At 42.1% G+C, this 14445-nt stretch overlaps 1 protein-coding gene across 2 annotated transcripts in view; it reads left to right on the top strand.

Moving 5' to 3' along the window:
- The window catches only part of LOC108787627 (prostaglandin reductase 1-like), an 89929-nt gene that overhangs the window by 20439 nt on the left and 55045 nt on the right, over nucleotides 1-14445 (top strand). Inside the window, exons 7-10 of one of the 2 annotated variants that reach the window (XM_018557225.1) lie at nucleotides 203-358; nucleotides 2367-2472; nucleotides 6162-6280; nucleotides 7229-7387. In XM_018557225.1, coding sequence (XP_018412727.1) covers nucleotides 203-358; nucleotides 2367-2472; nucleotides 6162-6280; nucleotides 7229-7339 — 492 coding nt within the window. In that variant the 3' untranslated portion in view covers nucleotides 7340-7387. Of the gene's footprint in view, nucleotides 1-202; nucleotides 359-2366; nucleotides 2473-6161; nucleotides 6281-7228; nucleotides 7388-14445 lie in introns of those variants that run through there. The other variant, XM_018557224.1, reaches the window with a different exon arrangement.

Genomic DNA, 14445 nt, shown 5'->3' on the forward strand with positions numbered 1-14445 from the left:
ACTTGTCAGGATAAAAATGATTGACACTGAGCTAGTAGGAGATGTCCCCATGAGCCTGAATTACATTCCTAGTGGTTAACAGTGCTCTAACACGAGATATAAAATGCCCAAATACACAGTTCCAAATCGAAGCACATTGCAGAGATCAATGGAATGAAAATCATACAATGAGACTAAATTCTTATTTTTGTGTTTTTATAAGGGCTGTAAAGTAGTCGGATCTGCTGGCTCAGTTGAAAAAGTTGCATATTTAAAGGAAATTGGTTTTGATGAAGCTTTCGACTACAAGACTGTGAGCTCACTGGATGAAGCATTGAAGACCGCATCTCCAGAGGGCTACGATTGTTACTTTGAGAATAACAATCCTTTATCAATCCAACCTATGAAATATAAAATCGGTATGGTTTTTGCTCTGGGTTACTGAAGGGTTGCATTACTTCTCTTGGCAAAGCATTTGTAAGTACGTTTATGTACAATGGGCACAGAAATGTTGCAAGGAAATTGGGTTTAAAAATGGTAATTTACTTTATTCTAGCCATCTGCTGGTCATTTTATTACAAACTGTTACTTAATTTGAAGCATCAGATGCCAACATTACTAAAATGATCGGTTTCAGTTTGCATTGAGTCTTGCATAGTTTTATCAGCATGGCCCCTGATGCTTCATATAGAGCTTTGGTTCTCAACTGGTGGGTCGTGACCCAAAAGTGGGTCGCGACCCCATGTATAGTGCGTCACCTCATGCCTTCCACTTTTCTAGGCGAGCGGCTCCTCATCCTCACCCCTACTGCAGCACTGTCAGTTTTGGCACCGAGCAGCCATTGAAAATATGCTGCCCCATGCCGAGTGTCCGCTTGGGATGGGATGGGACTATGGCGACGAAGCTCCATCCTTACGTGCATTGTTATTGCTCGCTCACGTGACCTACAGAGGTTCATGGGCCGGAGTGACATCGCATTCTGGCTCCCAGAACACAAAACAAGGCACGCAAGGGAGCTGTACGAGCAATGCACATATGGATGGGAGCATAGCACATTAGCCTGCTCTGGACCCCAGGCTGAGTATCCATTCCAGTTCTTGTAAGGTGGGAACACTGGGTGGGCCCATTCACACTAGCACAGTGTGTTAATCGCACAGTCCTGTGCGATTAATGCACTGCACCATGCAAAATCGCACCTACCGTGCATTCTCGTGTGGGAGGTGTGTTGCGTTGCCATTCATTTGAATGGCACCCCAAATGCACCTCCCACCCACAATTCGCTCATCCGCACCGGAACACGCATTACCACAATGCTGTGCATTCCTGTGCGGTGCGACTTGGGTCGTGACTTAATGACCAAGGACAAATGTGGGTCCTGAGGTTACACAGGCTGAGAACCACTGATATGGAGTTTAATTATCTAAATGACCAGAAGAGGGCAGCTGTTGATTGATTTAAAATGGGGGAATCCAACAAGTTCAAATACCTAAGGTGATACCTTGACTGGAGAACTGTCTTTCTTCCTTATCACATGTATTGTTTTGCTGCATTGCAACAACCACAAAATCTTAAGGATGTTTTAAGAGGAAATTGAGCATAAAATAAAGCAAATGCAACATACAATATGAGTTGGTAAAAGGAAAGTGTGTGGGTACAATAAATAAGCTTTATTAATACACACCACAAACTTTATGTATAAATACTTCACCCCTCTACATCTGATTACCCCTGATGAGCTTGTGTGCCTGGAGAGAATTACTCCACGATATGAGGATTGTCTGAGTTTGGTTCCACCCCATGCTCATAATGTTTGTGTACTTGGTGTGTGTGCCACCTGCAGCAGTCTGGGTGAGGGTTTCCTCCTTTACGAAATTTTACATACTGATTTGTATTAGTGGACAAAGCAAGAAAAAGGCACTAGTTTGTTAATTTTACACCAGGGGTAGTGAGTTAAAATTATAGGAGGTCCAGTGAATGGTATTTTGTTGAGGCCCGAATCGCTGTCCAAACAGAACCGTCCCTCAGTTCATGTCCATACCACAGTCTGCCATTTAGGCTGCGTTGGTGTGTGTTCCCAGCCAGGCACAGTGCTGAGGTGCCGATCGCAGTACAGCGCACGGTTATTTATTTATTTTTTGTTAGAAGCCCCTACCTGTTTATGTACACATAAATGCCTTGCTGCACATGTTCATTAGAATCAGATGGCGGGGGTGGCAAGGTTGTGGGGGTTTTTTTTTTTCTTCACTTTTTTGTTATCACCAAGTCACAAACCCCTATGTGACCGCATTAAGAGGTGACAGGTTGTCTTTAGGGAGACATTTGGGTTCTATTACACCGGTGTCTCCTGCCCTCCTGTAAAGGCTGATCCATCATGTCTTCTGCTGTAGGTTGGAGGAAAGTTTGCAGATGCTGCCTTGCAACAAATGAAAGATTTTGGAAGAATTGCTGTGTGTGGAGCCATCTCCATGTACAATGATGCAGTGCCTCCTTCAGGTAGGTGACGGTTTTCTTACAAAATATTAAAACTGTGCACAAATGGTATTTCTAAGCAAATTTTGCACAGGACTTATTTTGCATGGAATATTCTATTTTGGCACAAAAAATGTGTTTAATAACAGGAATCTTGTATTTTCTTGTTAAAACCTCAACAACAGCAGTCATGTGCTGCCGCCCTTTAAGTTTACTTTTTATAAAACTGTGATTTACATATTTTAGAGTAGATGACGGGGCCTGTTTTTAAAACATTGCCTGGACTACAGACACATATATTCTATAAATCATATTAAGTGTAACTTTGCTTACAATGACAAAAAAAAAAAAAAATCCCCATAGGTTGGATACATTACAAGGATGTGGACATACTTCATTCCAGACTCACACTTGTTGGCATTTGCTAGGGACTGGAGAGTTAGGTCTCGTTCACACCTAGGCGTATTGCATATGCGCGTCTGTCGCGCGTTTTTTACCTCTATTCGCTGTAAAAAAGTTGCGCGACCGTCGGCTACTTGGCTGTATCACAATGGAAACACGCAACAAAACGGCCCAAAGTAGTACATGTACCTCTTCAGGCGTGGGCCGTTTTGTAGCGCGTTAGGGACGGGCAGAAATACGCCAAGGTGGGAACGAGACCATTGAATACAATGGGATTTATATTCTTGAGCGTTTTGTAGAGCGTTCGTCGAGCGTAGAACGCGCTACAAAACGTTCAGGTGTGAACGAGGGCTTAAACTACAGTTTCTTGGACGCCAGAGCTTCATGTGCTGCAGGCACTATGAGGGGGTTCCTGTCTGGCTGGATGAATATTTAAAATGTATCTTTTATATTACAAAGTATGCTGCTGTAGGAGTGGGAAGACCCAACATGGGCAGAACTGACAGAATCTTGTCACTGGAATCTCCAAGAGTTCTAAGATGCCAGTTGTTGTCCTAGCCCACAATACACCTGAAATTCTCCCTTTGTATAGACTAACGCTTTAAGTATTGTGAGGCACTGGCTGTCAGGATTTTGGACATGTGCATGAGAAATCTAGGAGACCCATACAGAGGGTTCCACAGTTTGACCTGGAGCCCGGAGGCTTTGTAGTGGTGGGAAACGCCTCCATTTATAAGTCTACATCTTGCCTGGTAGCCAGACCACCTTATTAGCCAAAGCTGTCCACAGGCCTTTTCATATGTGAGCTGAACAGTGCTCAAGACTCTTTCACTTAGTAGTGAAAGCTGACTGCTGGGTGAAAAGGCTCACTGGTGACCGAACACTAAAATGTACAAGAGCTACCTGTTTTGTTTTGGGGTACCTATTAGAGTGCACTCTGTTAGGAATCGACGTAATTTTATTACACAAGATCTTCTGCGCTCGATCTTTATAGAATACTGGGTATTCTAATCACAGCTCCTCACTTAAAACGGTTGAATGAACCTTCACTAATTCAATCATCAATTCGTGAATTAGCACAGCGCTTCTCTGATTATTGAAGTAGGCATTGACATATAGGTTTAGGTTGTAGCGCAGACAAGTGGGTCTCTTGTATGTTCTTGGGCTATGTACTCGCTATAGAAAGCCCTCATGTATTTAAACTGTAATTGTTTACTGACTTGCTGAAAAAATTCAGGCCAGATCTGTCTGAACTGTTCCTCTGTGTCCCTGTCTCATACGTGGTTTATTACTGTCAATACCAGTTTAGCTTACCCTTTATTTCAATTTCCTATAATGACAAAAGTAAAGCCAATTCTTCTTTTTTGGGGGGGGCATTACTTATCTGAGTCAAAGGGAAAACATTTACTAAATGTACTCCTGTGACCCAAAGTCATCAGATAGTGGGTTGCAGTCAGCAGGGATCCACCCTTGCTGTCTTAAGCTGTCAACAAGTTCACTCGGTGGGTAGTGCTGCCTGTCACCTCCTGCCTGACATCCTTTTGATTGCAAAATCAAATCGAAGGAACTTGGTAAAAAATTGCAGCCAAACAGTGCCCTCTGGTCAGATGCAGACACTGTTCTGGTATTTTGACTGTTGACAGAGGGGGGTGGGGGATGGAAGCCAGTGTAGGGATTGGCAGAGGGAGGTTGCAGACACTGAGCGGTTGGTTAGGTGGATGAGTCTAGCAGCTGCATTCATGATAGACTGAAGGGGGGAGGGGCCTGTGTAGAGGTAGGCCAATGAGGAGGGAGTTGCAATAGTAGGGGGGGGGGGGGGGAGAAACGTTCAGAATACAATTGCTGCAGTGGGAGATTGCTTCATCAATGCTGTTTAACTTCGTTCAGCCTAAAGGCTGAATGGGAACAATCTACTAGTGTTTATGCAGCTTAAGTGACAGCTGGCTTTGCCTCGCAAACCAGAGCCAGCCGCGCCTGTCACTTCCCTGCCTGTCCCTCCAGTGAGCGCTGGAGAACCAGAGGGAGGGGGAAATTCTGCAGGGAGCAGTGTGACGGTCACCACTCCTCTGCAAGGAGAAGACACCAGGAACTGCACATTTAGTGATTACATGATCACTCCGTATAAAGCCAGCTGTGGGACAGCTGCTCTTAATATGCTAATATAATATGACTTTTAAAATTAAATCTGTTTAATTCTGCCGTTGTCATTAAAATTAAAACCTGGTGACCTTGCCATAAAGCTCCTTGTTCAGGCACTTGAGGTAACCAAGCTATATCCCGGTCTCCTAGTTATGCTCCTGCATTGTCACCCTGTACATGAGCTTCTGGTGAAGTCTATAGGTGATGTTACATAGAGGAAAATTCCATCATTGTCACCATCTGGAAGTCTGCCGACCAGCAATGGTGTATATGCTGGTGTAAGAGCATATAGACAAAGTGGGCATGGCTTAAAGAGGGTGCAGGAGATCAGCAGCATGGAAATGCAAAAACCATCACATTTAGTTTTCTATATACAGTACTTAAGAAAACTGTGAGGGTTTACATCTACTTTATCCAGTTGAGGACCAGGGATGTGCACCCTACTATATGCATAAAATATACAGTAAAAAAAAATTCCAAATGTGTTTTTTAACGTTTGAATCCTAATTAATTCTGTTTCCCTTGCGTGGTGTGGGTTTTTTTCTTTTTGGGGGGGGGTGGGGGTTCCCCCCCCAATTTTGGTTTTGTCATGTTCAGTTCATATAATCTAAATTAAAATTTTTTTTATGTTGGACATCCTCCTAATACAAAATATTTTCCAGCAACCTTTTATTTAGTTGTTTTTCCAAACTGCAGCTCTCAGAAGGCGTTCTGTGTCCCAGGGGCCGGAGCACCCATCTTGCTCCAGCCTTCCCCTTTTATCTCAACTGGACAATCCATCCCTGGTGTCCCCAGTGAGGGACAAAACCCCAATCCGGATCACGCGGACCCAGAAATCTTCCTGAAAATCAGCTCTGGACTCGCTTGGTTTCCCTCGTATGGAAAAAAACCACTGGGGAAATTCACCGTCCCACAATGACTTCCTTCTTGCAAAGATTGTTGTGGTTCGTAAAGGGTATACAGGTGTAAGAGTTTAACTAGTCAAACTACAATTTCACTTTTTTTATTAGAAGTATTAAAAATTAGCCACTGTATAGACGCGTTTTTTAAAAACGCGTATCGTACGTAAAGTACAAATCCTAGAAAGCCATTTATTACTCCATGTTGTCTGAAAAGACATCTGTATGTGACCAGCATAAGATATTGTTTGTTTGTTTTTCTCTTTATTCAAGGACCTTACATACAACCATATATCCTGTTCAAACAACTCCGAATGGAAGGGTTCATTGTGACTCGCTGGCAGAACAGATTTGAGGAAGGGCAGAAGCAGCTTCTGCAGTGGGTTTTAGAGGTAAGCCCATCCTCGAAAATGCTACTTTGCATTCAATATAGGACCAGTACTACACTTCACAGTCATAGAACCAGCTGGACAAGGCATTCATCCAAACAATTTTTGTATTTTAAACCATTGTTGTCAAATTAAAGTTGCTGAGCAGCTTAATGCAAAGTCTCACTGCAAGCCATTTCTGGACCTTTTTTATTAAAAAATTTTAGGAGTCAAGTTTAGCAAAAAGTTGAATGCAATCCAAACAAGGCTCACCCCTGGTATGTGCCATTCATGTCACACACCATGCACTGATGAGCCTTTCCCCTAGGGGTAAACCATAAACTTGAGAAACTTCATTAAACCTAATAAACAGAGAATATTCCCAACACTTAAATGCTCCAAAAAAAGTCCTTTTATTTTACCAGGGGAGCCTTTTTTTTAGCAGCCAGCTATGACTAAGGCCGTTTAAGGCAGAATGGGAGGATTTCAAGTGTCAGGAATCTTCTCTACTCCTAGCAAAAGTTGTGTCAGCCCTGCTACATTATCTTGTGCTAAACTACTCAAACCCTTCCCCCTATCCTATATTAAATTACGTTATTTTATTATTATTGGTATTTATATACAATTTTTACGCAGAACTTTACAAGTTTCCACATTCACATCAGCCCCTGCCCTCAAGGAGCTTACAGTCTAAGGTCCCTATCACACATGCATACAAGGCCAATTTAGACATCATTCTAAAGTAAGCAGTGTAAATACTAATTGGACTGCTTTAGATAATACAGGACAAATGTACAGGAAATATCTGAATTTTACATTATTGACAGGGTTTTTGCACTTATCGAACACTTGTAACAAAATGCTTCCAATGGTATATTTAACAGACCAAAGTTTAACATTTATTTTTTATTTTTCCTCCATGATTTCATGACCAAATAAAACTTCTTCTTTTTTATTTTTATTTTTTTTCAGGGCAAAGTGAAATATCATGAACACGTGACCAATGGCTTTGAGAACATGCCAGCAGGTTTCATGGGAATGCTCAAGGGAGAAAACATTGGGAAAGCAATTATCAAAGTGTAGATTTTTTATCAATGGGAAAAGACAAAAACCTGGTATTGCTGACTTCTTTGGAGGCACTTATCCATCCTTTCCCACCAGGTGAATCCCCTACCTGCAAAAGGAGGTGTTATGGCACTTCACTGGCTCCATGCTTTTTCTGGGCTCTTGACTCACCTCACTGGTTTTAGAAAAAAATGGCATTTATACAGTAACTCCCTTTATTTCTCTTCCGAAAAATATTGCCTTCACTGAACCATAACTGTATTTTCTATTAAAAAACAAAACACAGCTTTTCAATTAAAATAACTATCCCCTTAAAGATCTGTTTTGGTTGCATTAGGCTTGGCATCATAACTGTTTGTTTTACTGTGGTTATGTATGGATGCTTAGTAGCTGTAAGAAGCTGAATAAATTATTGAATTGCATATGTTTTTTTAATTCTGTTTGTGTAATTGGGTCAGTAACACGGCCAAGGAACTGGTGATAACTTGTACAAGTCATTGTCACGAAGTGTCGACACTAGTAACTGATGTACTGCTCCCAGTTTGCATACACTTTTTCTCACAGAATATCTGACACAAAAGCAATTTTTTTTTTTTATCAATCTTCTGAATAAAATGCGTAGGTTATGAAGTATTACTGGTTTGGTTAAAAAAAATTGTAGGAAACAATCCATGTACTAAAAAAGGAATTGATATCAGTGATTTTCATTCTAGCACCCTGGTGGAAGTGTGTGTGTGTGTGTGTGTGTGTGTGTGCGCGCAAACTGTTTACAGTGAGTTTGTTATATATGAGCTACTGCTGCCATTTTACCTTGGGTCCTTCCTAGCTGATGGCTTGTTGGACCAACTTCCATAATCATCATTAATGGACCAACTTTCATAATCCTCAAGATATCCATCACTTAACCCAGCGTTGTTCCAGGACTCCTGGTCTCTCCTGTCCATCCCAGGCAGGGCTTTTCAAGAAAATGCCTGCTTGTTTTAAAGTTAAATAAAATGAAAACAGGGCTGTACTGTTTTATTTTGAGGTGAGCCTGCTACTCTCCTCAGACCCAGATATTAAGCTCTTGTAGTGCATATAACTATATTAAAGGTTTTGTAAGTAACTTGGCTGTAAGTAACATCAATTTAGTCACAATTTTTTAAAATTAGTTAAGGCATGAATTCTACATGTTGGTGCTCATGGGATTATTGATCCATTACTGAAGGCAGCAGTAGTAGGAGTTTGAGAAGGTGCACACTGCTAAGCAGCTTGGAGTATGAGGGTCAAAATTCCAGACTGTTTACTAGTAGGGATGGTCCGCCGGTTCGATGTTATTTTTTAAAGTACCTTTTCAGTAGCTTTAGGAATCTAAATGCATATATTTCTGGCATGCCACAACACCCTACCGTATATTTTTTTTTAAGTGGAACTAAACTTTTTTGGGGGTAGGCTGCAGGAGCACCATAATATGCAGAGTATACCTGCACATAATGGCAGGCTTTGCTTTGTTTGCACCTCTTTCACTCTTCCATACTTTGTCAATACTTTGCTGCTGCCGCCAGCTTTTTTCCGCTTCTTCCAATCGCCCAAAGGATAACATTCAAAATATTAACAACCACTTAAGGTGCCCATACACTGCACGATTCTCGTACGAGAATCGCGGGAAATCCCACAATCGTACGATCGTGCAGTGTATGGAAGGCGTGCGACCGTTTCTAATGTACGGTCACACGACTTTTGTATTTCGAGCATGTTGGAAAACCAGCCGAGAATCATACGATTTTTCGGCTGGTTTTTAACATGATCGAGAGATGACTGCCGAACGGGCCGGTGTGCGCAAGCGCACACTGCACTTCAGCATTGCAGTCATCGGAAGCCCTCCCCTCAGGGGGGCGGGCTTGCGATGATCGCAAGTACGATCTGCCTGTCCAAGATGGTCGTTTGTTTGTTTTTTAAGTACTTTACAACCCTCTCAAGACCAAGTCTTGCGAGGGTTGTAAAGTGTATGGGCACCTTTTATAAAGCTATCCACAACTCTGCCCCCGGATATACTGTATCTCAAACCTTGTCTCAAAGTATTACCCTTACCATCCCCTCCACTCTTCCAAAGACCTCCAGCTCCCTCGTCAACTCCTCCCATGCTTGCCTCCAGGACTTCTCTAAGAGTCTCTCCCATACTCTGGAACTCTTTACCCCAACCTGTTCATACCTGTCCATCTATCTCCCACTCTGACTGCCTTTAGGTCAGGGATGGCCAAACTGTGGCTCTCCAGCTGTGGTGGAACTACGAATCCCATGAGGCTTTGCAAGATTCTCACAGACATGACTCCCAGAGAGAGATGCTTCATGGGATTTGTTGTTTGGCCATCCCTGCTTTAGGTGATCCCCCAAAGACTCATCTCTTCAGGGAAGCCTATACCACCTCTAACCACTGAACCATCACATCCTTAACCCCTTCGTGCTGCACTGGCAGTAGTTCCGCCACTGTCCCAGCCTATTGTCTTTTAATTAGCATATCATCTGGAACTAACAGAATATACTTTGGCATTCAAGTAATTACATTACCACATCCCCAGCAATGAACAGAAACATAGATAGAAAGATAAGATTACACGTACATAGTAATAACACTTTAAAATACATTTATATTCATGGTTATTTATATCTGCAAATAGAGACCTTAAATTAATGTCATATTGTAGCAGTGACTATAAGAAATTGGACCCATGATATGTTGAATTTTGTTTCTGTAAAAGGGTCAGCACTTCTTTTTTTTTGGCCATTTTCCACACAACCTCTCCCCGCAGGTATTGCTGTGGGTAGCCTACTTCCAAAGTAAGTGTCACAGGGACTTTGACACCATGTTCGGTTTTACACTTGGACAGTAACAGGATACAATTAATTCTGCAACCTGAAGAGTGCAGGTAGCTAAAATCACAGAAGTGTAATGCAGAATCACACAATGAACTGCTGGTAACTTGTACAAGTCTGTTACTGTCTACACTAGTGACAGGACATGTGCTGCTCTCAGTTTGCATACTGTTTCCCATAGGATGTTTGATGCTTTTTTTTTTCCTTATTTCATTCCTTATCTGTAAAGGGCTTTTAGATTACAAAATTTGTTATTTGATCAAAAAAGTAGTAAAAAATCTGCATGAGCTAAAAATCTGATGGAAATGTAACAATACTATCCAACACCATACCAAGGTACGGACATAGACAAAAGGAAGAGTCTACAGGAGCCAGAGCATTGTACCCGTGATCCACTGATCGTGGTTGCAGTGCTTTACTGGTTCCAATGCAAAAAAAGTAATGCACATTTTTTTTCTAAAAGAGGTGGAATTTCCCTTTTTAAATTGACAGCTCAACAATTAAGCTTTGAGGAGTACCTGGTATGGATTCACATGTCATCTTTCACAGTTGTTGGTTTTTATGGGATTATTCTTAATCCATTCTTGAGGGCATCACTAAGCCCACCCTCACCACAGCAACCTCTATGGCTGTTCTATTGTGTCCTCTACCTCCACTCATGCTCTATTCACTCCTGTGCTCCCTAAGATGACGCCATCTACCAGCATGGGCTTGTTCCTAGCTGGAATGTGGACTCTGACATACTTAGGCCCAATTCACACTGGGTGTTCTGGGATTCCTTCTGCAGGAATCCCAGGTGTCCCGTTCAAATGTGCCCTGATTCATCGTACCATTTTGTAACATACTGACAGATGCTGTCAACCTGTTATTTACTTCACTGGGTACAGTGGCTGCATCTGAACGGGAAACCTGGCATTCCTGCAGCAGTAATCTGTAGATTCTTGCCGCAGGAATTCCAGATCATCCCTTGTGAACAGAGCCTGAAGAATGCCTTTCTTGCACTGCACAGCTGCACTTAATATGTAAGGGGAACATTGCACTTAATCTGCTTGATTGCTAATTGCTTAATTTTTCCCACATGTTAGCAGAAATTAGAGAAGGTGCACATTACTAAACAGCTTAGAATATGGAGAAAGGGGTCAAATTCCAATCTTCAAGATATGCTAGCCAGCTTCACCTAGGCCCTGGTATTGTCTAGATAAAAAACTCTTTTTAAGTATAGGTCCAAGTAGAATGGCTGTGAATGACCAGAATGGCTTCATGAAGCAGCAATTGCAATTACAGCATGCTAAAATGACATAATAGAAGCCACTAAGCATACCTTAAACACACTTTAACTTAACTGTCCGCACAGCTTGATGAATCAGGGTGGATTGGTTTAATTGTGGATTCTCTTTAATCCTTTTTTTTGTATCAATATTTTTCTAGTTGGCTTGGTGCTTTTTTTTTCTAAAGCATTTTTGTTGCCTAGGGCAAAATCACAGACAGGTATAGACAGGGGTGTATCTGCCGCGAGGCAAACAAGGCGTTTGCCTCAGGCGGCAGATTCCGGCAGGGCGGCGAATGTACTGGCCCGTGAGCCGGTACTTTGTGGCCGGCAGCCAGCTCACAAGTCAGGTACGCGGTCAAGGACCGCGTACCTGACTTGCGGGAGCAGCTACACGGTCTGGATCTCTGTCGCATGCAAACTGTAGCTGAGTCTGTGCCGGCACCCGGATCCTTTCGGCCAGCGCTCTTTCAGTGAACACTGGCCGAAAGGATTGTGCAGGATCGATTGATGAGGGCTGCAGCAGACCTCATCATACAATCGCTGACAGAAGGTCTCAGCAGGATCGGTAGGGGGCTTTGCTGGGTCCCAAGGCGGCTTTTCAGGATCTGGGGTGAGCTCTGCAAGGCCTATGGTGGACTACAGGGTCTCAGGGGGGCTGTGCAGGATCTGTGAAGGGCTCAGCCGGGTCTCGGGGGCTTTGCAGGATAGGGGGGGGGGTGGGCCTGAGTTTTGTCTTGCCTAGGGCAGCCCCAAACCTAAATACACCACTGGGTATAGAGGTGTCATCTTCTATTTGGCTCATGACCATTCCACCTCACCATGACTGTTACTTCCATTTAGCTAGTTGCTGGATGCATTTTGCTTTGAATAGTGCAGAGTTTCCTTTTCTGTCCCACCCCTTTTCCACTTAATTACCAATTAATGAACTGATGAGATGATAAAGATTACATAAACGTTTACTCATTTGTGTTAAACGATATGCTTAAAGGAATACACTAGACAGTAATAGGGTCAATTTTCATACATGAAACGATGAGAAAAATTTCACAGCTCGTACTTATATATACCAACTGCATACAGCTCCTGGCACTGTGGTATTAATAACTGATCTTTCAATTGTACGTGATAAATTTGCTCTAAATTGATTCAGTATTTGTTGTACTGCACCTTGTTGTCACACCTTAAAAATCATGCCAATGCTAACTTAACTGCAAAAGATAGCAGAAGATAGTTGAACTTTTTCCCATCTGATGTGGTTAGAAAGTTAATAATATACCTAAGTGAAAGTATATACCATAAACACAGAATGGCACACAGTAAAATATAGTTGATGGTTGGGTTGCAAAAATGCATTACAAGGGAAATTTTTGTGAGTGTATGAAAAATAAATTTCACAAAGGTTATAAAAAATGACAGTCCTGGTTACTTAGCAAATTGTGTAACATTTACAGGTATAGTTGTAATTAATGAGCATGCAGTTTAAATATTACCAGATTTCTTTCTATAAGTCAGTATGGACAGGGTGATCCAAGAATCAAGCTATTTATGGCGGGTGCAGGGAACCTGGTCATATATTGTGTTGAGGCCCAGGATTTGCTTCTTTCCTAAGGGCGCTGCTGCCTTGCACCTTAACCAGGACCTTTTTTTTCCCTCCCTTTGCCTGGTTCCGGTACATCAGAAAGAAAGTTATGGTTTGGTATTGATGGTTTGGGCTGTACTTTTAGGAAGACTGATTCCTTTTTTGCTGCTAGAGGTTACCCGGGAGGGTGCTAGAGGTTACCCGGGAGGGTGCCCCAGCTTCTTGTTCCAATTGAGGCTCACTCTACTAGGTCTGTGAGCGCTTTTTGAACTTTTTGGCATCAAGCAACTGTTTCCCAGATTTGTAAGTTCTACCAGGTGGGTGTTTTTGCCTCATCTGATGACAGCTTCATGTGTAAGTTCCTTCTGACAGCTCTTTTTTGCTGCAGGAAGCACCCAGTTTTCTGTTGTTACTTTGGGCCTATTAGCAAGTGTTTCCTGTGTTGCCCCCGCCTTACTTGAAGTGCTTTTGGACTTCCCAAAAGTTAAAAACTTTCTGTCTACTTGGACCAGAAAGAAGATAGGATTTTTGTACATTAAGGGATACTCAATGTACATGATCATCTAGACAGTGTGGCCATGTGTTTAGATGAAGTACTGATATCTTGAGGAATGCTGAATGATGTTTTACTTGCTTAGAAAAAATGTACATCAGAAGACAGCATTATACAGGAAACATATAGAGAGAACGTCCTGTGTATATCATAGATAAGTATGAACATACAAAGACTAGCATAGACTAGCATTGCACTACAGCACCATCTGCAGCTCAAAATACATAATATATGCTGTTGCACTTCCAACATACAGTATATGACCATACTCTCGGTACTGCTTTGCTCCAAAACTGTACTCATGCTGGTAGTAGTAGGGGTTATCCTGCACTGGCCTACAGTTTTTCGTTTGCCACTGTCCAATCCTCCTGTAGACAGTAGTAAAACTCTAAGATTAAAAACTTTGTATTTGTGTTTAACAATAAAAAAGCACTTTGGTGATTGCTAACACTTTGTGAATACTGGACTGCACTCACAGTGTAATGATGATGAGAACCATGCTAATGTTATATTTTTGCATCATCCACATTCATTTCCTGTGCTTGTTATCATTGACAGGAGGAATCTATAATTTTGCATATGTCACTAGAAAAGTAGTAGAAGTGAAATCACCAAGTGAGGCTTTCTGTTCTCATGAAAACTTTGAATGACTGGAGTTCCAAATTATCTGTGTCTGAAGTCCACTCATCTCACTGGGTTTGCATCTCCATCCCCACACATCATAGCCAGTTAGCCAGTTAGTAAAAGTGGGTCCAAGGCCAACAGTGGTACAGTGAATAAATGGGAGCCAAGTAATAATTAATAATGCATGCAGGCTTCCTTTACCAAGATGACAACATGAAAAACAGATCTGTGTGCCCCCTAAAACA

Source organism: Nanorana parkeri, unplaced genomic scaffold (genome assembly GCF_000935625.1).
Source record: "Nanorana parkeri isolate BGI_ZX_2015 unplaced genomic scaffold, ASM93562v1 scaffold274, whole genome shotgun sequence".
In the NCBI taxonomy this organism is placed as follows: domain Eukaryota; kingdom Metazoa; phylum Chordata; class Amphibia; order Anura; family Dicroglossidae; genus Nanorana; species Nanorana parkeri.